The 25,349-nt window shown below is 51.4% G+C and overlaps 10 protein-coding genes across 10 annotated transcripts; 2 read left to right on the forward strand and 8 right to left on the reverse strand.

Moving 5' to 3' along the window:
* Nucleotides 1-1,008: 1,008 nt before the first annotated feature.
* dph5 (diphthine synthase) lies at nt 1,009-2,021 on the forward strand (the record flags this gene model as incomplete). The annotated part of the gene is made up of 3 exons (XM_056964143.1): nt 1,009-1,143; nt 1,243-1,367; nt 1,424-2,021. The coding sequence occupies 3 exons, from the start codon at nt 1,009-1,011 to the stop codon at nt 2,019-2,021; spliced, it is 858 nt and encodes a 285-aa protein (XP_056824096.1).
* A 586-nt stretch (nt 2,022-2,607) lies between these two features.
* N7477_002481 (putative MFS transporter) lies at nt 2,608-4,646 on the reverse strand (the record flags this gene model as incomplete). The annotated part of the gene is made up of 2 exons (XM_056964144.1): nt 2,608-3,758; nt 3,815-4,646. The coding sequence occupies 2 exons, from the start codon at nt 4,644-4,646 to the stop codon at nt 2,608-2,610; spliced, it is 1,983 nt and encodes a 660-aa protein (XP_056824097.1).
* Nucleotides 4,647-6,234: 1,588 nt separating this feature from the next.
* On the reverse strand, nt 6,235-8,431 carry N7477_002482 (arylsulfotransferase family protein; the record flags this gene model as incomplete). Its single annotated transcript, XM_056964145.1, has 4 exons — nt 6,235-6,500; nt 6,563-8,075; nt 8,138-8,296; nt 8,330-8,431. The coding sequence occupies 4 exons, from the start codon at nt 8,429-8,431 to the stop codon at nt 6,235-6,237; spliced, it is 2,040 nt and encodes a 679-aa protein (XP_056824098.1).
* Nucleotides 8,432-11,291: 2,860 nt separating this feature from the next.
* On the reverse strand, nt 11,292-12,216 carry N7477_002483 (sulfotransferase family protein; the record flags this gene model as incomplete). Its single annotated transcript, XM_056964146.1, has 4 exons — nt 11,292-11,423; nt 11,476-11,901; nt 11,954-12,015; nt 12,072-12,216. 4 exons carry the CDS (start codon nt 12,214-12,216, stop codon nt 11,292-11,294), a joined length of 765 nt encoding a protein of 254 aa, XP_056824099.1.
* A 2,288-nt stretch (nt 12,217-14,504) lies between these two features.
* On the reverse strand, nt 14,505-15,210 carry N7477_002484 (AP-2 complex subunit sigma; the record flags this gene model as incomplete). The annotated part of the gene is made up of 5 exons (XM_056964147.1): nt 14,505-14,606; nt 14,705-14,935; nt 14,998-15,027; nt 15,081-15,120; nt 15,176-15,210. The coding sequence occupies 5 exons, from the start codon at nt 15,208-15,210 to the stop codon at nt 14,505-14,507; spliced, it is 438 nt and encodes a 145-aa protein (XP_056824100.1).
* Nucleotides 15,211-15,724: 514 nt separating this feature from the next.
* N7477_002485 (uncharacterized protein) lies at nt 15,725-16,408 on the reverse strand (the record flags this gene model as incomplete). The annotated part of the gene is made up of 2 exons (XM_056964148.1): nt 15,725-15,772; nt 15,803-16,408. 2 exons carry the CDS (start codon nt 16,406-16,408, stop codon nt 15,725-15,727), a joined length of 654 nt encoding a protein of 217 aa, XP_056824101.1.
* A 711-nt stretch (nt 16,409-17,119) lies between these two features.
* Nucleotides 17,120-18,471, reverse strand: N7477_002486 (IST1 family protein; the record flags this gene model as incomplete). The annotated part of the gene is made up of 2 exons (XM_056964149.1): nt 17,120-18,253; nt 18,451-18,471. 2 exons carry the CDS (start codon nt 18,469-18,471, stop codon nt 17,120-17,122), a joined length of 1,155 nt encoding a protein of 384 aa, XP_056824102.1.
* Nucleotides 18,472-18,836: 365 nt separating this feature from the next.
* N7477_002487 (FMN-binding negative transcriptional regulator) lies at nt 18,837-19,604 on the reverse strand (the record flags this gene model as incomplete). The annotated part of the gene is made up of 1 exon (XM_056964150.1): nt 18,837-19,604. The coding sequence occupies one exon, from the start codon at nt 19,602-19,604 to the stop codon at nt 18,837-18,839; it is 768 nt and encodes a 255-aa protein (XP_056824103.1).
* Nucleotides 19,605-20,050: 446 nt separating this feature from the next.
* N7477_002488 (putative transsulfuration enzyme family protein) lies at nt 20,051-21,289 on the forward strand (the record flags this gene model as incomplete). The annotated part of the gene is made up of 2 exons (XM_056964151.1): nt 20,051-20,206; nt 20,258-21,289. 2 exons carry the CDS (start codon nt 20,051-20,053, stop codon nt 21,287-21,289), a joined length of 1,188 nt encoding a protein of 395 aa, XP_056824104.1.
* A 64-nt stretch (nt 21,290-21,353) lies between these two features.
* N7477_002489 (Zn(II)2Cys6 transcription factor) lies at nt 21,354-23,140 on the reverse strand (the record flags this gene model as incomplete). The annotated part of the gene is made up of 4 exons (XM_056964152.1): nt 21,354-22,059; nt 22,109-22,586; nt 22,652-22,744; nt 22,864-23,140. The coding sequence occupies 4 exons, from the start codon at nt 23,138-23,140 to the stop codon at nt 21,354-21,356; spliced, it is 1,554 nt and encodes a 517-aa protein (XP_056824105.1).
* Between the last annotated feature and the right edge of the window lie 2,209 nt (nt 23,141-25,349).

Consider the following 25,349-nt stretch of genomic DNA (forward strand, 5'->3'; position numbering starts at 1 on the left):
TGGAACATTGCTTCGATCTCTATTGAAGACCATATTACCAAATTTCCAGACCCAGCGAGGCTCATTCTCGAACATATTTGATGGAGCCAGTGACCCAGCCGATTCGGTAGTGTCATGCCTATCAGGCAATATGCGAATGATGCGAGGGTCCGGTTGGTTTGGATCAGAGGAAGTCATGTCGAATGACCACCCAGTCAAGGTACAGGACCAGAGATAACCCAGTGTCAATGTGGCAGCGAGCAGCACAGCATCTCGAAGAAAGATACAATGGTCTGTACTAGAGAACCAGAAAAGTGCAAAGAATGCGGGTTGATAAGTGAGAGATTAAGATGGACGAAAAGCCAGAAGAGAAGTGCAATGCAGGATCTCAAAATGGCAGCCGCCGTCTCAACTCTCCCACTTTCGCATTATCCAGGGATCCCCAATCCATCTTACGATAGAAGGACTCCATTATTTCAGGCCAAGAATCCCAAGACAGTAGCGTGTACTCTCTCTCATGCCCAGCATATTGTCCAAGGTATGCCCTGATGCCTATTGAGGATGCGGTCCAGACCCAGAACCCTACAGAAAGTGCATTTCCAAAGCTAAGACAGCCAACGGCGCCAAAGTCATCGAGAAAAGACACACTCAAAAGACCAAGAGACTCATGCCGCCCAAGGACCGAGACTGAGATGGGGTAGAACTAACCTGCTGGATCTCCTGCCGATACTTCGGCTGGCGTTCGGAACTCATAGCGACAACCCCGAAAATCAACTCAACACAGGCACGCAGCGAATATTAGAGATAGAATTATCTTGATATAACCAAATATGAACAAAGTGACGCAGAGGCAGAGCAGGAGAAGGGTTTCCAATTCCAATCCGGGGATTTGATAGCGATAATCGGACATTCACTTCCTCCGCATCCAGGCGGTGGGAGTGATTCTGCCGAAAGTATTCTGCCCCGCGGTGATTTAATTTCTTCATTTCGATATCAGTCTCTCTCATCCCTTCATTTATTCAATTCGCCATGTTGCACCTTGTGGGTCTCGGCCTTGCCGATGAGAAGGATATTACTGTCCGTGGGTTGGAAATTGTGAAGAAGGCCGACCGGGTCTACCTTGAAGCATACACTGCTATTCTGCTTGTGGATAAGGCCAAGCTTGTAAGTGGGCTTCTTCAATATGCCTTGATTTTGCGTCATATCATTTGCAATTGGCATCTCCATGTGCGCAAATGAGTAATTGGCTAATTGACCTAGTAGGAAGCATTCTATGGCCGCCCAGTCATTGAAGCGGACCGTGAATTGGTAGAGACCGGCAGCGACGACATCCTCGCCGGAGCCGATAAGGCAGATATTGCGTTCCTGGTTGTTGGCGATCCCTTTGGGTGCGTTCTTGGCCTGTGTTATTTGACGGGGTTTTTAGGCTACTGACAAGACTCAGCGCAACCACTCACACCGACCTCGTTCTACGTGCACGCGAACTCGGCATCCAAACCAATGTCGTCCCCAACGCTAGCATCATGTCCGGTATCGGATGCACCGGTCTGCAGCTGTACAACTTCGGCCAGACAGTGAGCATGGTCTTCTTCCTTGACAACTGGAAGCCCTCGTCCTTCTATGACCGTGTTCGCGAGAACGTCCAGATTGGCCTGCACACCCTCGTGCTACTGGATATCAAGGTGAAGGAGCAGTCTATGGAGAATCTTGCGCGAGGGCGCAAGATTTTCGAGCCCCCGCGTTACATGACCGTTGCACAATGTGCGTCGCAGATGTTGGAGACCGAGGAGACCCGTCAGGAGGGTGTGTATGGACCCGATAGTCTTGCTGTTGGCGCTGCGCGGGTTGGTGCTCCGGATCAGAAGATGGTTGTCGGCACACTAAAGGAGTTGGCCGAGGTTGACATGGGTGAGCCGCTACATAGCCTTGTACTGCTTGGTCGGCGGACGCACGACCTGGAGCGCGACTTCATTCGGCAATTTGCTGTTAATGAAGAGACCTTTGATGCCAGCTACGCTAAGAACTATGGAGCATCTTCATAAGCTTTTCTTCCATGGATTAACGATTTTTCAAAATGCACATTTACTCTCTCTAGACTATTTGTCTACATCTACTGAATATTATCCGGGAGAGTTAATAGATCGTCTATTATGAGATATAGCACAAAGACGCTGCCCCAGTAGACTGTCACTGTCCTGATGCATCTCGTCCTATATTGTCAGGTCAAAGACCCGATCTCTATATTCAAACGACCACGGGTGTCCAATTCCAAAGGGAAAAGCGATGGCGATAGACGAAATCACATGAAAGATGAAATCAGACAGACAACGCCGCGATACGATAAACGAACATGTATGCCGCAAGAAGATAACAATGCAGGTAAGAAAATGGTATACAGGCGAGGCAAAAGGCAGAGCAAACCGCAGGCAGGTGGGAGAGGCCATATATTACAGACCTCTCATCTGTTTGTCGCGGGTACAGACATTCAGCGAATGGCCCGCAACAGTCAGGGTCGAAAAAATCACAAGAAAACAAAAACCCATAACCCGACCGACACCAAAAGACATGCAAAATGAGCTGAAGCAATGGACAGTTCAACTGGAGATGAACAGAAAGACTCGTATCACATCACTGATGGCCACGGTCGAATTCGTCTTCCTCGCCAGGAAGGATAATCTCGTGACCAGAGCCCTCGTACACGAAGATGGCAGCACCGCAGCCAAAAATGGAGACAAGGGCAATAAGCCACCAGGCAAAGCCAACCATACCAATGTCCAGACCATAGCCGTACCATGCACCCGAGAAAATGGGCCCGATAGTTCGAAAGGCAGATGACACAGACTGCCCGATACCATGGATGGTGCCCAGGACCGAAGGATGCGGTGAGCAGTTGTTGAGGAGAATGATGGAGGTTGGGAGGGTGAAAGTTCGAGCGGTGACCTGACAGAAGAGGACGACGATGATCCAAAACCAGACCCAGGGTCCGTTGGCTTGTCCGGGAGGCGGGATGGTGGACGGGGCCAGCGCAATGTATGGTGCCAGGGCGTAAGCCAACGGGAAAAGAGACAGGAAGTATTGGTAACTCTTAACTGTACCAAGCCGGCCGTTGATGGAGGGATAGATGGTGAATTGGAGGAACATGCCGATGACACCAACGATGGCAGTAGCGAAACCAACACTCTGAGGAAGCATACCAAGACCACCAGTGAAGACGAAAGGCAGGCGCTGGGTGGGGGAAGCGGGGTCGTTGGCGTCGTAGCGGGGAGTAGAAAGGAAGAGGAGCCAGAGGTTGTTGAAGGCACCCATCTGGAAGTCGAAGAAGGCCTGAGCGAGAAGTGTGCACAGTACATTCTTGGTCCAAATTCTGCGGAAAGGCAACACACGCTTGGCACGCATGGGTTTGGCCTTCTCCTCCAGCTCGTAGCTCTCCGCGCGATCCACCTGGCCAGCCAGAAGGGGACCATCCTCCTCGTAGTCACGGAACGGAAGACGAGAATACAGTGCGGATGAGGTACCAACAGCCTTCTTCACACCGCGGGCGAGGAATTTCATCGCGAACGAGCCAAGGCCAGGCTTGCCCTTACAGGAGAGCAAAGTCTCTTCCAGACCATAACCGACCAGGCATGCGCAACCAGTCAGGAAAACGAAGTTGGCCAACATGGGCAGGGAGTAGGGGTACTTCTCCAACCACTGCACACCATCCGCGCCGCCAAAGGACGAGTTAGGTCCGAACAATCGAGGATAGGCTTTCACGGGATCGGCGAACATGCCGCCCATAACTATAATAGTCAGTATGACCGATATCAGACTCCACCAAGATAGGAGCATAACTTACCAGGACCGAAAAGCGAGGCAATATTGAATCCAATAGGAAGAATCAAGAAGGCGCGCGAGTGATACTTCTTCTCCTTGACGTTCTCCGCAATCATGGTCCGAATGATACCAACGGTACCGTTGATCGCACCACCGAACGAACGCCAGAACACGGCCTGCGCGAAAGACGTAGAGAAAGCAACACCAAGACAAGAGACAGCAGTACCGACCAGGCCGACCAGCAGCACGAACCGGCGACCACCCCACTCCGCATCGGCGACACGGCCCCAAGGAATGGCCGTCGCGAACTGGGCGGCGGTAAAGGCACCTTGGAGAATACCAGCCTGGGTCGCAACGTCGGAGTCGGAGAGGTTCTCATCGAAGGACTTGAGCTGGTAGAACATGTAAGCCTGCAGCGAGGCGATCTGTAGAAAATCGAACACGCGGCACAGGCCGAGGAGGGCTAATTGGCCCTTTCGCGGAAGGGACATCCAAGTGACGGGGGCGGGACGGGCGACGGGCTCGGCGAAGGCGGGGAGCTCGCTCTCCTGCATCGCCAACATCTGCTGCTGACTCTGGGAGCGGGAGCGCATATGGCCACTCTTGAGGGCGTGGGCGTCTAGATCCATCGAGGTGTTGCGGATCATATCTGGGGCATCGGGGCTGGAGGAGTCTGGAGAGGAGGGACCCTCGTCGACAGAGGCGAGGGATAGATTAGATTCGCGACGGCGTCGTTGAGGAACTTCGGAGGATTCGCCGCCGGTGCCCGTTATATGGTGATAACCACTGCTCCAAGAGGTCGTACGCGCGTGGCGGGCATGATTCGTCTTATGGTTCTGGGACCTGGCCGGCATGGAGGAATGTATGAGGTAAGCGAGGATGGAGACGAATTGGGTGGGAATCGACGACGTCAGGTTGCGCCCCCTTCGGTTTCACGTATTTTATGCTGTAAAGAGGGTTTGAATAACAATTGAGGAATGACAATTGAAAGGAATAGAAGGAAAGGAAGAAATTAGAATCCAAAGAGACTGAAAGGCTTGTAATTTTACTCTGCTCGGCTTGGCTTGGCTTGTCGATTGCCATTGAGTTGAGGAAAGGAAATTAATGAATTAACGTGCTTGGATTTTCCATACGAAGTACAATTCAACGAGGTTCCACTAAGTGAAATGCGCGTGTCTGTCGTGATCCAGTAAAACCTGGAGCTGAAGCTAGAGCTCGAGCTATATCAGGTGAAAGACTCTTCTATCCTCATTCTACAACATCATCTCCATTGCTCGCCATCGCGATGGCCCTTCATCGCAACTTCCCAGCTCGTATCTGGTAAGAGAATACGGAGGGATACGACATCGTTACCGATCGACAGAGACGGGCTTGCGACGACCGCTCCACCCTACCAAGTCCACCGATTTCCCTGCCCTGGGCCATCACTCGCCCGTTCAGCCCGTGCGTGGCCGTGAGTTCTTGGCAGTCTCTCAAGGAATCGTGGTGGGGGACCTATCATTGCCGCTTCTAGAATTGTCAGTTCGGACCTTGTGTTTGGAACTGGCCTACGTAAGTCCCTGCCCCTTCTTGACCTCAGCGCGTTGGCGGCTCTAGCGGGGGAGATGCCCTAGTTACTAGTCTGCGGTAACAGTACCGCGTAAAAAGCCAGGCAAATTGACTCGCTCTTCCCTCCTCATCTCTACTGAGATTGATCTTTCGAGACATCACATCATGTAGCGGATTGGATATCGGTGCGACGGTCTCAAGCGACAGAATCTGCGTTTCAGCCCCCGAGCTTGCGTAACGGCTACATTAGATCTAAAGAAAATTTCAGGTTTTCGTTTCTGTTGTGTTTCGGGACAGGTGTCATGTTCTCGGAGGTCTTGGCTTTGCTTGAGTTCCGATCGAAACAAAGGACAAATGGGATGATAGACAGGGGGCCCCTCGTCCTCTCCCCCCCCCCCCCTGCAGTCGCTACGGTCTGCTTCTATTTGCGGTAATGGATTCGCGTTCAAAATCCCCTCGATGTATCGATGCAGCTAACTCGGTACACTGCGTACAGTCATCTGTACACTTCGGATGGACCCGATCTCCACAAAGGATGCAAATTGGGAAAGTGTCTGCTAAAATTGCCGGGACGCGTACGTTCGCAGCGCACTGCGAAGAAAAGGGTAAAGTGCCGGGTAGGTCGGCTTTAAGCAACTTTGGGCCTTGGGCTCGGGTATGCGTATTTTGGTATCGTTACGGGTCTCCAGTTCAAATCTTCGTTATCGTTTGATCTTGTAATTAATTTTTTATGTGTCTAGATAGAAAGCCATATCCAGTAGGATGTAATTATGTACAGGGCCGAGCGTAACCCCCCAAAAAGAAACATGATCAGCCAGGCAATGCAAAAGTGGATATACACCATGAGAACAAAAAAATTGATCTGATCCAGAGATCAACAAAAATAGGAGCCCTTCAGTCTTCTCGCCCATGTCCTTGTGGACTGCGATCTGCGAGCGCGAAGTATTTCGTTTCGGTACCTCCCGTCCACCGCCGCCAATGCCACCAGGGACGATTGGAGCTCCGTGGTGAAGGTTTCCGCTCAGCCAAGCCGTTCAGCGGCTCAGATGACTCGTCCTCCTCCTCCTGCCGGTCCGGCCGGCGTCGCTGATAAAATCGCCAAGCAATGTACGCTCCAGCGAGAAGGGGCAGAACCACGGCGACCGTGGCACCTAATATTACTAGTCCTGTTTGAGAAGGTGAGCAAGTGGCGTTACAGAAAGACACAAAAACAAAGAACAACATAGAAAAGGATAAGACTTATGTCCGTGTCGCCATCTGTAGTGGGCAGCCACCGGCTCTGTAGTGTGTGGGAAGCTGGAAGGATAGGTCCAGATGGCCCCATCATGATCAGGCTCGACCCACGGCACAGTAGTGACGCCCACGGGTGGAATGAACGGCTCAGCCGCATCCTCGCCGGGGAATCCATATCCAGGTGCATCCAGACAAAACTCATCTTGACAAAAATCGCGGAGCTCTGGCGAAGGAACAAAGGTGTACTTGATCTCGGAGTTGCCCAGAACGGCACCGTTGCTGTCAACTGCCTCGGCACGAGTCCAGAGGTAGAAACTGTCGTGGGTATACTCAGTCTCAAACCCGGTCTTGTTCACCTGGTCCAAGAGCACATAAGGTCCGGTCATGTTGTTGGCTCCAAAGAATCGCCAGCTCTGGACGCGCGTTGCGCCATTCCAGCTGACGTAGAAGCTTGTCGGAGAATAAGGTTCGGAGGTGCGAGAGTAAGCCCGAAGAGCGGGAGAATCGGTGGGGTTGCCTTCCCACTCGAACTTCTGGGCACGATAGTTCATGACGGTGTCTTCGGCAAAGGACGCCCAAAGCAACAAGTTGCCTTCTTCATCGTGCTCGGACACGAAGGGATTGTTGCCCCATCCGATAAAAGCGTTCTTGTTCGGCAGGCGCTGTAAGTTACCCTGACTGGAACTGACCAGATCATTGATATGCGGCTTGTAGTCGCGAATCTGCAGAGCAGTATTCTCCACATGATCGATGAGAATAATCATACCGGCCGAGTAAGGATGCGTCCGGTTGTATCCATTAAACCCGTTGTTGTACAAAGACAGTACCGTATGTGTCGCGTTTTCATACAACCAGCGCGCATCGTGCTGCTGCGAGAAGCTGAAGTTGATATTGCGGAATGTCGGGTTCGATCCATGCAGTCTCCATATCACCGAACCGTCTTTGCCAGAGATTTTGTAGATGGCGCATGTGTGGCGCGAGGAGATCAGATAATCACCGTCATCGTTTTTATCGATCGAGTTGATGTGGAAGTAATCCCACGGCTCGCGCATATTTAGTCCTGTTCCTGACGTGTCCGTGTGTGCAGGCCAGGTGTAGCTGTTGGACGGGTCGACATGATCGAGGGAACGCCATTCGAATATCACTTTACTGGTCTCGGTATCAACCTCCTGGAAAACACTCTCCATTAACCATCCCACGCCAGTTTTGATGTTCCATGGAGTCATATCGAATTGGCGCTGCTGGTATACAGTCATCAGGGCGGTCTTGCCGTTGCCGATCGGAAGGAACTCGTGCATGTCGCTGGAAGCCATTCCGCCACCGGGCTGCACCGAGCGCACGATGCGGTAGGTGTTGTCTAGAATAACGCCATGCCCGCGACAATATCCTTTTTGCTGGTTTCCTTGGAAGAAACATAGGTGGTCGGCGCCTTTGTATTTGCAGACGTGCATGCCATGGGCATTTCCGGGCCCCGAAACGCCCCAACCGCTCCATACCAACTCCTATAGAAACGTCCGTCAGTATACCATTGCGCGCGCCTCCCCGGGACTGGTTCCAATCATACCCCTGAGTTGTCGAAGATGTAAGGACCCGGATTTTCAGCTTCATAGGGTGCGATGAAGATGTAGCCGGGGCGAGTTTGCTGGGGTCGCTGTACTCGATTTTGAGGTCCGGCGGGTAGATGTCGGGTCTCTGCGATCGAGGTTAGGCATTGGGAATAAGGCTCTACTCCTCACGGTTCGAAGGCGACACTTACAGACTTGAAGAAGGAGACCTGCTCCGCGGCCACTGCCCAGGCGCATAGCAACAGGCCGAGGAGGAGCGAGGAAGCACTCCTCGAGGAGTAACGGTAGGCCATAGCGATCAACCTTTACATCACAGGAACGGGACAGATGTCTGGTTAATGCAAGGAGAAGAAGCTCGCAAGAATCCATGTGCGGGAAAAAGGGTACGAGTACGGAGCCCATTTCAGTCAAGATGGCGGAGACACAGCGGGGCGCCGCGCGCAGCACAGCGACGATTGGCCGATAGCGCAACTGATTGACGATTCAGATTGGACTCTCCATTGCTTAGCTCATCGTGCCGTCTTTAGTCGTATGCTAGTTTATTCTGCCAAGAGGAAGTATGCGGGGACCTCTGTCTGCTTTTTGTGGAGTGGTGAAAATACTCCTGCGAACCTTTTTAGTTTTTAGAAAATCCTCGAAAAATTCATAACTACGGCCTCGTGGGCTATCAAGTTCACTAGTCCGTCCGATCTTCATTTGCTCCAAACAAGGTTCACCCTGAACGATCGGTAACGATGGTACGGTATTTGTAATTCGGCCTGTCCAAGGCCACGTCATGGCTCGCGACTAAAGGCTGGAGGCGCTCAGACCGGGTCTAAGACGATTTCACTGAATTACTATTATCAAGGACGTGACAATATATTTTTTTTGCTGGGATATTGCGCTAGCAAGCATGGGCATGACCCAGACCTCCAACAGGTGTACGCAGCCACACACGTATATCGTGAACTTCTTGGCTCGATCGGGGCACCCGCCACGTGCATGTGGCTCATCGCTCCAGCTCTTTGCCCGTACCCTGGATGGACGCGCGGACAGTGTGCAGACCACATACATTATTTTTAGTGTTTCCAGTTTCCGATCCCTTGTTCCCATAGATCAGATGAGCCCGGTGGAATCAAAATTACGGTTACTGCAGGACCGCCCGATGCAAACAGGACTGGGTCCTAAAGTCGAGCTGGAGATTGGGATGAATGTTAGAGTAACAACGGGGTGTTTTTCCCCGTAACACAGTGTCAATCACGGTCGATCAAGGCGCACAAAAAGAGCCCGAGAATATTTTCAGCATAAGATTGTAGAATAAATCGGGTCAGATCGACCATAAGCTAAGAGGTCCCCTGAAAACGAATTTACCTAATAGAAGAGGGCTCAGGATGTCTCGTTTTCTACGCAAGTGGACTACGTACAGTACATAGGACACTCTAAGTAGCATAGTCTCTCTGCTGGGTGGGGCTTTCCTTTCTTAGCTGCCGCCGCTTTTAGGAGGACGCTCGGAGTCAGGCTCACTGAGTACATTTTAGTCAGGCCTCAGGCTAGTGACAGGTACGACCGTGGGGGCCGCCTCAGGCACTAATATCAGGCAAACGGGGTATAAAGCTTTCCCAATATCAGAGCTCTCAGATTCGACAAGAGCAGGCTGCAAAGCCACAGCCGCACGTAGAGTTGACGACCTTAAAAGCGCTCAAGGAATTAGATTGTGATGTTGTCCCTGACCTCCTTGTGTACCAAGAGGGAAAGCAAGGCGAAGATAGTATCGTTTCGGGAGGTTATTTCACTGATGGGGTCTGTGATAAAAGTCCCCGGGAAGTCCCTGAACGAAGAAGAATTCTGGAAGCTAGACCTTGAGTTATGCTAAGCGATCCACGATAAATTTCGGGAAGCCTCTCCGTAAATTTATAGAACTCTCCCTCGCGTGCTCTGAATTTAAATTGACATAAGAATAAGAAAGCCGAAGAAGTATGATTTCCTACCGCGTATGTCAACCATGTCGAAGATCATCTATGACAAGGCCACCGGGAAAATGTACGCTCTATCCGTTATTGAATACCGCACACTATAAGATGACACCAATTAGGCATTTCTCAGGGGTTTCAGGGGCAGGCCATACTGATACAAACGACGAGTGGCATAACAAGTACTACGTTCTGTTTAGTTTGGCCAAGCCATCTCGGGCCAAGGATACCATAGGGTGGACTTGGTGAACAGGAATGGTCAACTTGATGATCGTGCTTTTTGGATGCGAATTGTGGGGGGCAACCTCGACAGTGGGGAATACACCTGAATTGGACTGACATGTTGCATTTTATTGAGGCCGTTACTCAAGTCGCTCACCCATCACTCAGTTAAACTCAGTGAGCAAAAAGCGGCAAGGCCTTAACACTAAATCGGGAAGGGAAGGCGAAGAAGTGGCAGAGAAAACCCGATACGTAGGCGGAGAGGGGCCGTTTGCAGCAGGAATCGCCACATCCATTCACGCCAAGCCGCTAATCAAGCCAAGCAATCTCCCTAGCGTTTGGTATGTGCGCTGCGTGTACGCCGTGGGTCTCTTTCAGGAAACTTACTCCGGTGTGCTAGGGGCACCGCCCCGACTGGAGTTACGACTCATGATTCATGATTCATGATCCAGATATTCAAAAATACCCGCTTGTAGTTTCATTGATGTCAGATCGTGAGAATGCAATACCTTGTGTCCTACAGGGTTTCATGCCGGTGGCGAAGCTACGTGGACTGAACCACCCCTTGCTTTTATGTCATGCCAAATGATGGAAAGATAGGAGTCTTGTTGTAAATTTGTGGCAATGACGCCCTTTGATCGGAAGCATCATGTCTGTCCATTCCCCGTAGGAGAATGTTCCAATGTGGCTTGAAACTGAGTCATGCAAAAGAAAAAGTGTGTCAGAAATGACGAAAAGAAAAAAAAACCCCCCCAAAGATTTTCCGATGTTTTCCAAAGACCAAAAAAAAAAAATTATTGAGGAACCAGTGAAAAATGAAATATATACCACCAAAAATTACCAATGGCCAAAATGGATATTATAAGCTGCAGTGGCCAGTTCAAATAGAAAATAAAAAGGGCTCATGACCACGTCTGTCGCTCTCTTCAGTGGTGCCTGCACGCACTGGAGAGTGACGAATAATGCAAGTGGCCCCGATAATTTAGCGGGTGAAGCGGGTGAAGTGCTTGAAGGCCATGGTGGCTGCGAAGCCAGTAGCCAGGAGGGTACCGCCAACGGTGACGGCCTGGAGAGCGGCGTTCATCATCTGGTGACGGTTGCGGGTGCTGCAGCGCTTGTAGAAATCGGCCATGTCGTTACCGCGGGGGAAGGGGGGTGTCGGGAACCTCCTCTTCGAGAAACTCGCACAAGGGACCCCAGCCGTCGTTGATGTTGTACTCCAAGAGACGCTCCTTGGGGACGAGGCTGCGGACCTCGGCGACGTGCTCTTCGTACACTTGCTTGCCCTTGCCGGGGAAATCTCCGCGGAAGAAGGTCTCGAAAAACTTGTTGAGCATGGGGTAGTACATGCCGGCGGCCCAGCTGAAGTTTGACACGAACTTGTGCTCAGGGTCGCTGACGCGCCAGTAGACAGTCTTCATGACAGACGCGTGCCAGGGGTCGACGTCCCGGGTGGTCAGAATGACCTTAGCGTTGGGGTAGGCCTCAATCAGCTCTTTTGCGAAGGCACAGGCAGGCCAGTCACAGACAGCCTGGCAATCGCCCAGAAGCTGGTCCCATTCCTTGCGGCCGAATTCACCCTCACCCTTGTACTTGGCGTTCAGGGCATCGTGCCACATGAGGCAGTCCGGGGGGGTTCTCAACACTGGCGCACATCATGTGGTAGCACTTGGTGTAGCCCATGCGCTCTAGGGCCTTGCGGAGAGCTAAGGAACTGGTTAGCTTCATAATTCGACCGGAAGTGACGGAGGCTGCTACTCACAGGCTGTACCGGTACGGCCAACGCCGAGAGCCAGCACCTTCATGGGCACAGTGCGATGGCACTTGCGACGGTCGATGTTAGTGTCATCGGTGAAGATGTCGGTTATGGGCTGAGGCGGCAGGTTGTCGGAGAGAGCAAGAGACATGATGGGTATATAAGGAAGTCCCGGAATGGATGAGTATAATCGGATGAGACTAGAAGAAATCAAGGAGTGGATGTGCAAGAATGAGGAGCACTGGGTGGGTATATAAAAAGAAGGGACAGACGGTAGAAAAAGTCTAGAAGGGGGGGAAATGGTGGGTTGCAAGAGGGATGAATGATACGGTGATAAGGGGGCGGGAATTCAAGGAAGCAAAAAAATTAAAAAAAAAAAACACCTGAACAGATCCTCACTAGATCGATTGAACGATAAGTAGAAGAGTGGACAATTGTCAAGCGGCTTTGCGCCAATTATGACAGATGAACCGGACTTTTAAAGAGAGCAATGAGACCCCGCGAGTGGCAACGTTTCCACTCGTTCTGTCGAGTCTTGGCTCTGTCAATCCTTTCCCTTGCCATGGTCCGGTCTCTGGTTGAACGAAGTATTTTTGTTGGTTCTCAATCACATGGTTCGGATCAACGCGTGTCCACCCACGTCGCCTGTCTCAACAGTGTGCAATGGCAGAAAGCTGGATGGACAAGTTTAGAGCAGAGAGGCGCAGATGGTGAAGACGTCACAGGCTGAGCAGGGGATTCTCAGGGGAGGCACCAATTGTGGAGGTCCTGGCAAGCCCAGACTCGTAATTAACATGCCAAGCCTCGATGCGTACGCAGTCTCGATACTCGGGGATCATCCTGGGTTTCTGCCGGCTCTTTGGAGACGATCCGTGCCCTTAGTGGGCTTGATTGGTGGGGCTCGGCAGAGGGCAACGCGTACATTTTGAAAGGTGGAGCATTCCGAATTAGTGAATCGAACTTTTGTGAACTTCTGAAACTCAAGGTGCATCAATCACATCGGGCCGGTGAGTATCATTCAGATGTGAGCCTTCGTTGCCCTTGCATATGTCAAACATGATGGTCAGGATCCAACGGTCGCTCGTTGGCAATCAGTGAGAAATTGCCGATCAGCATCAGGATACCGGATCCAGGGGCACGAGGTGCCTGGACCCAATGTCGGGTCCAATTCACGAGTTTGTGGCAGACAGCTCCACTCGGCTCCGCAGATTAATTGTATTAGGCGAGTGTGCTCGTGGTCGAGACCAGAGCGGGATGAGTTCCACATGCCAAGAACATCGAATATACCGGTGATCAATGCGCTTCCTGCTCAGGGTGTGGTCTGATACAGGCCGTACCTGATTCTTCTCCATAAGGGTCAAACAGTCAAGGTGTGCACGGAAGACACCCGACCGAAAAGGCTGCGGCCACAGCGCCGTCAGTGCCACCAAATTCTGGCGAACTTGGTCTCGGAGATTGCAGCGCTGGGAAAAAGCGGCATTGCCCCGTTAGTGGCTCCCCTGTGCTGATCGTCCCGTCTTGCTCAGGTTCTCGGGTTTCAGGGTTGAGAAATCTCTCAAGGTAGGAAGTGGAGGGCTGATCACGACAAGGGTTGATGCGGTGTGTATTGAGTACTATGTAAGTTCAAAGATTGAGGCCGTGGTGCAGTAGTGGTCCCGTGGTGCGGTCGTAGTACGATTAGTGTCTTGAGGTAGAGTTGGCCGGACGTCGTCCTGACGCGGGTGTCATCATATTCGAGTCTCATCATTCTCGACCCGTGGTCAAGCAAGTATGTGTTCATTCAACGTCATTAGTTGGGAAGCAATTGTTATTGAGCAAGGGACAAGAAAAGAAAAAGAGCCAAATTTGACTCAGGGTCCAGTAGAGAGTAACGTGCAATATATGGTGTGTGCCAAGCCCACAATGTCGAGTTCGCCATCGCTGAGCACGATCACCTCACACGACCCCACGAACATTTGAGACGTTCTATGGAACCGCGATGTTGAATTAAACATCTCGATCCGATCTGAGCTTAACCTGCGGTCCGTTTGGACCAGCCCTGGGCATCAACCCCGCTGGAATGTGGCAGACGGCAAAGATTTCGGCAGTTGATGGCTGCAGCCTGGTGTAGCCCTAAAGAGACCCTGACATGTCAAAGCCCGGTGATTCAGGGTCTACACTCTTCGTGGATGTTCATAAGAATACGAGCCTTGGCAATGACACCCAGTTGGTTGAAGATTTCGACATTGGTCCCCAATATGGTAACAGTTTTCAGATCTATGACATCTGCTCTCCTGAACGCCCCAAAGCACGGAAAAAATACATTCATTGCGGCGATAACCCGTGGACTGATAACCCCCTGAACTCCATGCAAATGACTTGTGTGTTGATGCCATCCGAAATGCATCAATGTCCAGGTCCATTCTAGTCAGGACTCTGAATCAAGCCCCTCGCGGACCCTTATTCCAATTTATCCAGATGTTCAAGTCGCGTGAGGACGACCTGCTTGCTCGTCTCTTCGATCTCGCCTGCGAGAAAGACCTCGTCGAGAATCGCGTAGACCTGGACCGAACAATCAGCATGGGGGATTTTTGCTTGGCCCAACCACGAGCTGCATGCATGCGGGCAGCAGTCCGTCTTCTGTCCATCCAAGTACGCACCTTGTAGAAGTTGAAGACCAAATCAAGCTCACACACATTGCCGAAGAACTGATCCAGCACTTCGACGAAGAAGTGGATAGCTTCGAGGTACGCCAACTCGTTGTCATTGGCGTCCACACAGACGCAGAAGAACAACCCGGCGTATCGACGATAGACAATCTTGGTGCTTCTGCGAAACTCGACGAAGTTCGATTGGTATTTTTGATCTCTCGGTGCGACAAGACGATGGACCTAGGCGGTCGTTAGCGGGTTGCGGGTTGCAAGTCGTGACTGTCGGAAGCGCGGGTACAGACCTCGCCTTTGAGCTTCACTTTCTCCTCATCCTGGAGCATTGTGAGTAAATTGTACTTGTAGATTAGAAAATTGCAACACTCACACTGTACGGTGCGTACCACTTCGCCAGGCGCGTTTTGCCCCTATACCTTCATCAGCATTGTGTACGCCCACCCCGCTGCTCCCAACATCACTCACTGGCGATTCTGGACAATAATAAATGAGAGAACCATCTTGTATACCAGGAAATCGCCTGGCGAGCATCTGTATGACCCCACGGTTCAGTCTTGGGGTGTAGCTCTGGATATTCTCCGCAGATTCCGTTATCGCGAAGCTCCCCTCCGCCATAATGCCGTGACTCACCGCCTATTTTACTATCAAAGTGAAACGCGTGATCGGTCGCAAATAGGAGAAGAAATGAAATTTTTTCTTGGAATATAATACAATTGAATGGCACTCTCGACAATCAATTACCTCGTCCAGCCAGACGAAGTCTTCAATGAAAGTAGCGGCGATCCATGGGCTGGTAGACGATCTTTCAAGAAGATTGTGTGCAACGAATCAGAGAAAAGAAATGGGAAGGTATAGAAACAGGCGTTAGGCATAGAAGTCGTAAAATCTGTCGTAGCCGGGTCGGGCAGACGACAAACGTTGGGTACAATGGCCCAACCCGGAACGTAGAAGAGTGGCATTATGTCCACTTGCGCACATGGCACGGGGAACATGCGATGGGCGTAGGCCGGAGGGTTATGAAGTGGTCGTGCCCATGCGATTGAAAAGACTTGTCAATCGCGCCTACAACAAGATCCGGCATTAGTAAAATACCTTGAAGAGAATGCCATAGGTCAACCATACCGTATAGCTCACCGGAGTCGCTGGTGACGCCGGTGTCGCAGGAGTCCCAGGCTCGGTGGCGCTCTGTTCACTCTCGGCCACATAGCTCTCGTCGTCGTCATCCAGTTCAGAATCAGGATACCACCTATCAGGATCCCCATTATAAACCATAAACCAGCCAATATGTTCCCCGGGCGCAAGACGATCGCGCAACGCCTCTAGCGCCTCCGTCGCGTCGTCCGTCATGCCAGAGCCCTGTTCGACCACGTCCTCAATATTCATGTCTGGCCCTGCGCCCTCGGGCGTACTGCCGTCAGGAATTGTCACGACCTTGGTACTGACATAAGCAAAGGGCTGAGAAACGGTGGTGCTGGACTCGTCGGCGGGATCGTAGTACTCGATAAAGCGTAGCTCTGGTAGCCGAGGCATGAGGTCCGATTGTGTCCGCTTGAGCGATTCTAGTACCAGCTCTGTTGTCAATGGCTGTTGGAGGTATTCGGCGGCGGCTTCTTCTAGATTGTGTAGCACGATGTACACACGAATCCCTGTAAAGCCTTCTCGGGGCCACCGGAATCCGTGAAGCATATAGACGGGCATGGAGAATAAGGGGGGGAGGGGGCAATCGGACCGGATTGGCAGAGCTGGGGGGAGATTCGTCTATTAGATTGGCGGCATAGTTGGAGGAAGTAGAAGTGATGTATCCAATGTGCAGACTCGTGTTGAATCAAGGGTCCCACCTTTTTAGTCTAACGGTCCGACCGTTGAACACAAAACGCTGTCAGGTCGACAGGGGCTTCCCGGCTCTTGTGTTGTGATTCTAGGACGACTTGCATGGACATCGGAGTGTGACCTCGGTTCGGGATGTTCGACAAGTGTACTCAATCCCCGGCTGGGAGGGTGAACGGTGTGGGATCTGAGATCGCGCCCCGATCGAGTGGGCGATCGAGATCGGTCGTGAGGCTTGAGGCTCAATTCTCGGGTTTGTGACGAAATGCATAACCCATACTTTCTAATTTCTCCATTCAATTGCTACATGACTCACGGTTTCTCCAAGCCGTAAAGTCGCCTATGATAAAGAGGAAAGGAAATCATGCAATGAAGAGGGGGACCAGTTCGGATTGCCACTCGAATGAGCCAAATTAGCGCAGGGACCAAGTCCAAGAAAAAGACAAACGCCCGTGCAGAGGAGATGCAGATGCAAATGCAGATACCCCGGAAAAGCTTCGACCATCTTGATCAATTTCATGGGTCTCATGCACAAATTACTACTAGCGAGGCAGCCAGACGCCAACACGGGACGCCGCAGATTCAGGGTTTCTTCTTGAGATCTGCAAATCTTCGCGTCAACTCGTCAAGTTCAGGGATCCCGTTGCTGTTCTTTCTCGGTCCCGCTTGACCTTGGGCAGGTTTCGTATCACCCTCCCCGGGGATTTTCACATGCGGGTGTGGGTTATCAGTTCGGGGCGCGGGCGGCGCAACGCTAACGGGGCTTCGGCCTGCTGCGAGTCCGCGTGGGGGTGTGGCTTTGTTCAATTCACTAGTCTCTGAAGCGCGCCTCATTTCGCTTAGCTCTGGTCGGGATGAGGCCTGCTTGCTCGGCGTCGGCGGTAGGTCACCACCCTGGTCGGCATCACCTTCGTCCTTCGAGTCCACGAACTCCGGTGGCGCATCGCCAAGGTCTGCTTGTACGTCCAGGTCTTCTCCACCGCGAGGCCATGCGACACCGTATGCTCGTGCGATCTCCTGCAGGTAGCTCTCGACAAGTTCTTGCCCTGGTGGTCGGACGCGCAGCCCTTTCAAAAGTCGATCCGGTACCTTGATAGAATCCACTTTGTTGTCCTGTGCCAGCGTCATGAACTCCTTGCCGTATCGTTCACCCAGCATGGTCCGAAGCATAGTGAGCTCGCGCAATTCGTGTGGGAAGCGATGCCAGGCGTAAAAGATAGCAACCGCGGCCTCATCGAGAGCAGTGTCCATATAGGGGTCTTCCTCGTCTGTCAATGGATCTCCAGAGACTTCGCCGGGACTGGTAGAAGCTGCGGGACTGGTCTCCTTCTTTTGAGACCCCCCAAGCCAGCCGAACCCGAATCGCGAGCCGCTGCTCTCAATGGGTTTCACTCCGCCAGCTTGTGCCATACTGTGTTTCTTGTACTGTTCCTTAGCGCGCAATCGTGCGCGTGTCCCCGACTCCCCGAACGCAAGTTGATCCAACACATTGGCCCGCGCAAGTAGCAGCTCACAGTAAAGCTCCACCATTTCCATCACCTCGACTGCAATATCGGTCGCGATAACATTCTCGACACGGATGCGTGCGGAGGCTTCGCGACCTTCACTGAGGAGTTGGGAAAGCTCACGACGCTGGACGACGGACGAAGCGGTGTCCTTCTTTTGGAGGAGGCGGAGGCGGGGGATAAGGAGGCGAAGGGTAGATACTAATCTGGTCTATGTTTTCGTTGTGTTAGCTTTTGTGATGCTCGTATAGTCTGTGCGATCGTTTCAGGGAGCTCGCAGTGGCGCGGCATGATGGAGCCATGATAACAGTGCGGGGTAAGTTGTAGGGAGCTTCCGAAGACTTGTCCAGACGTGCAGCCTTTTATAGAAGACAAGAGAAGTGTCGGTGATACTGAGGGCAGACTCACTGTTTGCGCCGAAGGAGGCATTTTTGGAGAGTGTTTGGTTGAGGGAGAAAGGGGAATGGTGAGGTGAAGCGGGGGTTGGACTTCGGCTCCCGTTAGATCCAGTCCGCCCTTAAGGCATTTGCTTCCAACGCACTTTCTCTGCACGACTTCAAAATATCCAACTTATTTAACTTGATCCCAGGCCTATGACCTGGAAAACAACTATGTGCTTCTAGCCTTGACTAATCCCGTGAGCGGTTTACACTAGGGGTGAAATGTCAAATCTGGATGACGGAAACATGGAATTAGACATGGAAACCAATACTGTGTCTCATCATTGAATCCTCAAAGCCTATCATGCTAAGATCTAGGGAGTGCATGAAGTTTCTTTAGGAAACAGATTTCTTTCAAGATTGAGAGTTCCTATCTTTCATCTCCCCACGCTCCTTGACTTGCTGCGCGATATGTGCTCCAATATCCGAACCCAAGCCATTGAACCCGTCAATCACGCCCTGACGATCACCCTGTCCCATCTCTTGACTCATCTTGGCTTTACCCCCTATACTCTCAATCGTCACTTCAATGCCAATGATAGCCTTCTTCATGATATCGATATACCGCTCAGGGGCATCCGAGACACTCCAAGGACCAGGTTGCCCGTCCTGACCAGTATAGCCCATGATTGAGGTCTCGCACATCTTGGAAAGATCATCAATCTGTCTCGATAGGTATTGAGAAGTCTCCTCTGCAGCTGAGTCGTAGTAGATTGTAGCTTTGCCGTAGACTTGGGCCGCAGCGTAATTCCATGTCGGGACGACCTTGGCAGTCGCCGGCTTAGTCTCAGTGTAGAACTTAGGCGTGACGTAGTGATGGTATTGGTTTGTGAATAGGATCATCACGTCCTGTACTAGCTTTGTGGTGTTGGACGCGGACGCAGACTCGATCATGGCTTTGCTTTGAGGGTTCGCGCGGGCCATGTGGCCTCGTAACCGACCTTTCACGGGTGCCTCTGGATTATCGCTGATCTCATCTAGTAACCATGGGATATGGCTGGATTGAATGAATGGATGAGATGGTGATGAGATGGCCGTTGTGAGGACACCCAGGGGATTCGCCTTGATGAATTCGAAGAGAGCCTGAATGGAAGACTCTGCATGGACTGCGCGCAGGTACATGACTGCGTTGAGTCGAAGAATAGATTTAAACGTGAGTCCGAGTTGTCTAGGGCTCTTAGGCTTCTTATTTACAGTTGGGGTCTCGGGGTGATAGGGTGACTTTCGTGCAGGCTATCATTGGTGCTCTCTAGTTGCGGGGCTTCTGGAGACTTCTTGTTGGCTCTGCTCGCCGAGTCGGGCTCTCGTCTCTTGTTCATGTACAAAATGCAATTTATTCACAGTCCATCAGCACGCCCTTTTGACCATCTAAACCCAAGGAGGAACTTGTTACGAGAATTTGGTGGCCATCCATTGATGCAATGACCAATCAGAACCGTGGAACCGATGTCCGTTTTAGGAAGTTATCGGGAGCGGGGCTCTTAAACGACGAACAACGTGTATATAATTGCACTTCGGCCTTTTGAAGCGGTCGAACATTGTTTTCAAACTTGATCAAAACTGGTATAATGGCACCTCTAGAAAATAGCCATCCGGCGACCCAGGCGCTTCACGCCGATGACCGTTTGAATCTGGTGACGGACGTTGCGCCTCCCATTCACCTGTCCACCACCTTCAGATACTCGCATGATCCGAACGAACTAGTCCCATCTGAAGATCCAGTGGTGAGTACAAAGTCTCTGTAGTCCAGTTCCGTGACACTGACTCCTCACTAGGCTGAATTCGACGGGACAAACTACGTTTATGCTCGAGAGTTCGCCCCAAACGCAACTCGATTCGAAGCTATCCTCTCAACCTTACTCAAGGGAAATGCTGTGGCCTATGCCACGGGTCTGGCTGCTTTGTATGCCGCCCTCACGCTTCTGAACCCGCGCCGAGTATCTGTCGGCGAGGGGTATCACGGCAGCCACGAAGTGATCTCCGTCGTCTCTCGTCTCTCCGGACTGGAAAAGCTTCCTCTTGACTGTCCTGCCGAGAGCTTGAATGCGGGTGATGTCATTCTACTCGAGACACCAATCAATCCCCTCGGAACCGCTTTCAATATCGCAGCGTATGCCGAAAAGGCACACTCTCGAGGTGCTTACCTCATAGTTGACAGCACCTTTGCTCCTCCCGGCCTGCAAGACCCATTCCTGTGGGGAGCGGATCTCGTGATGCACTCTGGATCCAAGTATTTCGGGGGTCACAGCGATCTACTTTGCGGTGTCCTCGCAACAAAGCGGGACGACTGGACCAAGCAGCTGTTCGAGGACCGAGTAGCTTTGGGCAATGTGCTGGGGAACTTGGAGGGCTGGCTTGGAACTCGCAGTCTGCGCACAATGGAGGTTCGCGTTCAACGCGCAAGTGAGAATTCTGCCAGACTAATTTCCTGGCTCCACAACGGTTTGAATGCGTCGATGCCGGCTGCCGGATCAGAAGAAGCTACCATCCAGGCTGTTCTGCAGAAAATTTATCACGCCAGTCTCCAGTTTGAGCCGTGGTTGAAGTTGCAGATGCCCAATGGGTTCGGCCCCGTCTTTGCGATCATCTTGACCAGCGAAGACTTTGCTCGAGCGTTGCCCAGTAAGCTGCACTTATTCCAACATGCGACGAGTCTAGGCGGCGTCGAGTCTTTGATTGAATGGCGCGCAATGTCCGATTCAAAGGTAGACCGAAAATTGTTAAGGATCAGTGTCGGACTGGAGAACTGGGAGGATCTCAAAAACGATCTACTCCAGGCATTTGTGGCCCTCGCAGGAGCGCGATGAGCTTGAGAATGAAAGAGAATAGAATCAAACCGAAAAGCACGGCTATTTGCTTCATGTCACGGATTCATATCCAGAGCCAGTCGCGCCCAAGGCGACCAATGTTGAAGATCCATTCTGACCGATTATCGCCTGGTGAGCTTTTTTGCTGCCAGTACTCTTGCAAGATGTTTGTCGCGTTGATGGCATTTAAACACCTAGTGATTTCCCAGAATCTCTCCATGCAGCCAACAAGGAAGTCTCTCTGGGCCTGCCATTGAGACTCCAGGCCTGCAACAAAGATCGGCCAAAGAACACACTTGAACATGGCCTCGTCGTTCTTCAAGGAGTCAGCCAGGCCTGAGAGCTCGACGACCTTATCGTCTTGCTCTGTAAATTCACCTGTCACAGAGTCCAGGATACGTGTGCCGTAGAGGAGAGCACCGAGCTTGTAGGCTTCAGATAATGTGCAGAGATTAGCAATCTCCTGCGGGGAAGAGGCTCGTGATTCCTGGACCTTCGATGCCCAAGCATAGCTATCAAAATTTCTAATGAGTTCGAGTAATGCTGTGATACTCTGAATGTGGATTTCGACAGATTCGCTGTCGAGTGGCCTAGAGCCTGCAATGCTGTCTCTTTCCATGGAAAGTTGTTGTATAGCCATCAGAATGTATTCAGAACATCCAAGGAACGACTTCTCGATGGTCTCTTGAAGCTGGGATTCGTGCTGATCAAAAGATGGCGCTTGAGATAGCATTTTCGGGCGCAAGAATGCAGCACCAAGTGTTTCAATTCTGCGGGAATATCAGCTGGTTAATAATCAACGGATCGAGGTGAACCTACAGATAAATTTGCTTCATAATAAAATCTCGAATGTCTCGCACTGTCCCCCCAGGCCCGTGATTGATTACTGCCTGATCCTTGAAATCTTTGTAAGTGGAAGCGATCAGATTCTTTGCGCCTTCCAGGTGGAAATTCCACCCGTCACTTCCAGACTCCAGAAGATCCAAAAAAATTAATAAGAAGATGCTAGCCACGGTACTGTCTTGAACAGAAAGTCTCTTGTCGCGCAAAGAGTGCGACAATGCTTCCATAGCTTGATGCTTGAAAAGAAGCGCATCTCGATTCGCATTGATCAGGCTGGGCGACGTAGGATTGTCGAGTTGGTAGAATGACTGACCGGTGTTGGCATGGTGGCGTGCTGCCAGCGCCAGGAGAGCTTTCATCAGCACAGGATCTTTCATGCCCAGAGGGATAAGGCTCCTGAAAGGATTCTTATCGCTGTCATATACAATGAAGAGCTTGCAAATGCGTTCATCGTCTGCCGAGTCCGTCAGTAAAATAGATTTGATATACGGACAAGAGAGGAGGGACCAAGATACTCACAATAATCAATGTAGTATTTGGATGCTTGATCCAGATTGAATTTAGAGGGGTCTTGCAAGCTGAACGGTATACTCGGTGCAGTGCCCAAAGTGTCTATATGATCATGAAATGGATCGTCAATAATGGAAGTCCGCATAACCCAGGAAGTGATGCCAAGGATCCCTCGAAGTAATAGCCAATGATATTAATCATGACCGGCTGGCTCAACTTACTATTCGATCTGTGTAGACGACCCTGAGAGGAACGAATTAACGCGCGCCTCGCCTTCGCCGACACCGACGCATGTTCTGCCGTAAATGAAGGACCCGCATTCTCATATGATCGACCTTGCATCTTCCCGCGGATGGCGACACCTTTGACCCATCGAAAGGGCCGTTTGTCAAGACATTCCAATCCGGCCTTTTCGCACTTGACGCAGGGCACGCCAGTCTGATCGCACTGGATGCGCCGATTGCGGCATGTGTAGCATGGACCAGGGACAGCTTCCATCGTGCATTGTGCTGGCGGCAAGTCTTGATGAGGCAAAAGTCGCGGATATGGAGTTGCTGACTGAGCGGCATGCGGGGCTGATCACCGAGGCTCAAGAGAAGCGATAACACTGGTGATACTTCCCTCCTTTTCCATTGGAGCCTTCTGAACGACCTCCTCAACCAAACTTCTAATTAACTTGGTGATGCCAAGTGCATTGACCATCAGCCTTCAAAATCTGGACAAATCTTCTGGCTGCTGAACCTCTCTACTTTGATATGAGCACAGCGTGTGCACCTCACATGCCTACAAACTTTTCCCTAGCGTCAACAAAACGGCGTGGGTCTTTGTTGTGCACGGATAAGCACGTCTGGTGCAATCACTAGTAGCCTGGATGTGCCTGAAGTTGTATCATGTAATCTTTCCTCTCGTCCGGGCGGCTTCCGCGGAGCGCGGGCGAGCGCGTCTGTCACGAGTGCAAGCAGCTTGAATTGGATCGTGGAATAGTTCTAGATAAGATGCGCTTCAATGGTCTTGAGGGGGGGGGCGCGCGCGCTGTAAAGAAGGAGCTGGATCTCGCAAATACCGCGCTCGTCAAAGAGCGGAAACCAAGAGCCTAATCTGCATCAGCGGACATGTGGATATGCTATGGAGTCGATCCTGAATCTCCTCAGATCGGACACTATTCTACAGAGCTACAGAGAATACGGATTTGAGGAGGCTTGGAATTTGGTTTTGAGCAGTACTGCCTGCTGCCCGTTATCAAGAAGCCGTGATTAAACTGTTGCTCGAACTCGGGATTGCTAAGGGTAAACCCGCCAAGGTACTTGATAAGGCGCCCCTGACTATAGCGTCTAGAGCCGAGCTTATTATAGTCTTGGAAGTAATCTGGGAGAAAAAATTTAGAGAAGTGAGTCCAGCTTCAAACTATGATGACTGCCAAGACAGCACAAAAGCTGCGGGGGCGGGATATGCACAGTGGGGTAATTATTGGAGGGAAGCCAAAGTTGATTCCAGCATGCAAAATCCTTTAAAAATTGCAATGCTCCATGTTCCCTCGTGGCGCTGGTAAATTTCCTCGGCAAGAGGGGACTAGCCTGTCCGTCCGTGGACCCTTTACCCGCCGGCGGAAGGCAGATTGCCAAGGGCGATCAGATCATGCCTTAATGGCCAAGAGGCTGTCGCTGATACTGCGGAAGTGTTCTTCATGTTTGGTGTTGCAAAAGATTCCAGAGCGAGTCGCCTTTACGGGTCTTCAAGACGACAGGAGCGCAGGACTGTGATCTCCTGTATGGCACAATGAAAGCTGGGTATCGTAGAGAACGCTGCAGTAAAGCTAGGCCATTTACTTGATGTGCCGCTTCTGCTTCTTGCCTACTAGCGAAGGAATTACCGCAATTCTACGATCTCCCTATTGACCTCTCCGGAAAACAAAAGTCAGACAGAAATGTGGCTAGACGATGAAATTTCAAACACACGTTGAGTTGTGACTGGAATGGGGCTGCAGGCCACAAATATTCAGGCACAGACGATAAGATATCTGCAAGGATGGCACGCATATCACGAAGACTCCAACGCGGACTATTGTCGCTCCGCAGTACTAGGGCAGCGGCAGTGGGTGTTGACAGTCTTACTAAGCAGACTTTACAGCTTGGTTGAGTACTAAAGGTTAAAAGCAGAACCCTCGCGGAGATATCCTTGAATATGGCCATTTGCATGGTGTTTGCAAACCCGCCTTTAGCTCCTTGTGGCCGATACCGGATCCAATTACGCAACAGTGGACGTAAAAGAGAGGACCATCGAGAAATTCCAGCGAACCAAGCCCGAGATCGTAGTTAGAAGAGGGCAACATTGAAAATCATGCTCGGAAATCTCCCGTTCAGCTGGTGAGGGGACCAAAAGGGAAGAGTTATGTCTAACCGTAAAGCCATTTTGGCATAGACCCATATCTATACGAGCCTACGATTGGCCGGCTCGGGTTATGACATCACCGGCGGCGGCCGTCAGACACGCGATTTCCATTTTGGGAAGTATAGAGCTCCCTAGTCTGATCGTGGTTCATGGTTCCATTTCTGTCGTGTTTCAGCTACCCAGTACTATCTTTGGATGCATGGGACGAAAGGTCTTGGCAAGATGAGTCTACTAGAGTCCCTATATCTTATCTTGTCCGCACAATAGCCGTTCAATTGCAGAATCCCAACACTCTTTCACCTGTACACGCCTTCGTTCA

Source organism: Penicillium maclennaniae (genome assembly GCF_028827695.1).
Source record: "Penicillium maclennaniae strain IBT 15551 chromosome Unknown utg000003l:1.0-5670915.0:1.0-5674809.0, whole genome shotgun sequence".
Classification (NCBI taxonomy): Eukaryota; Fungi; Ascomycota; class Eurotiomycetes; order Eurotiales; family Aspergillaceae; genus Penicillium; species Penicillium maclennaniae.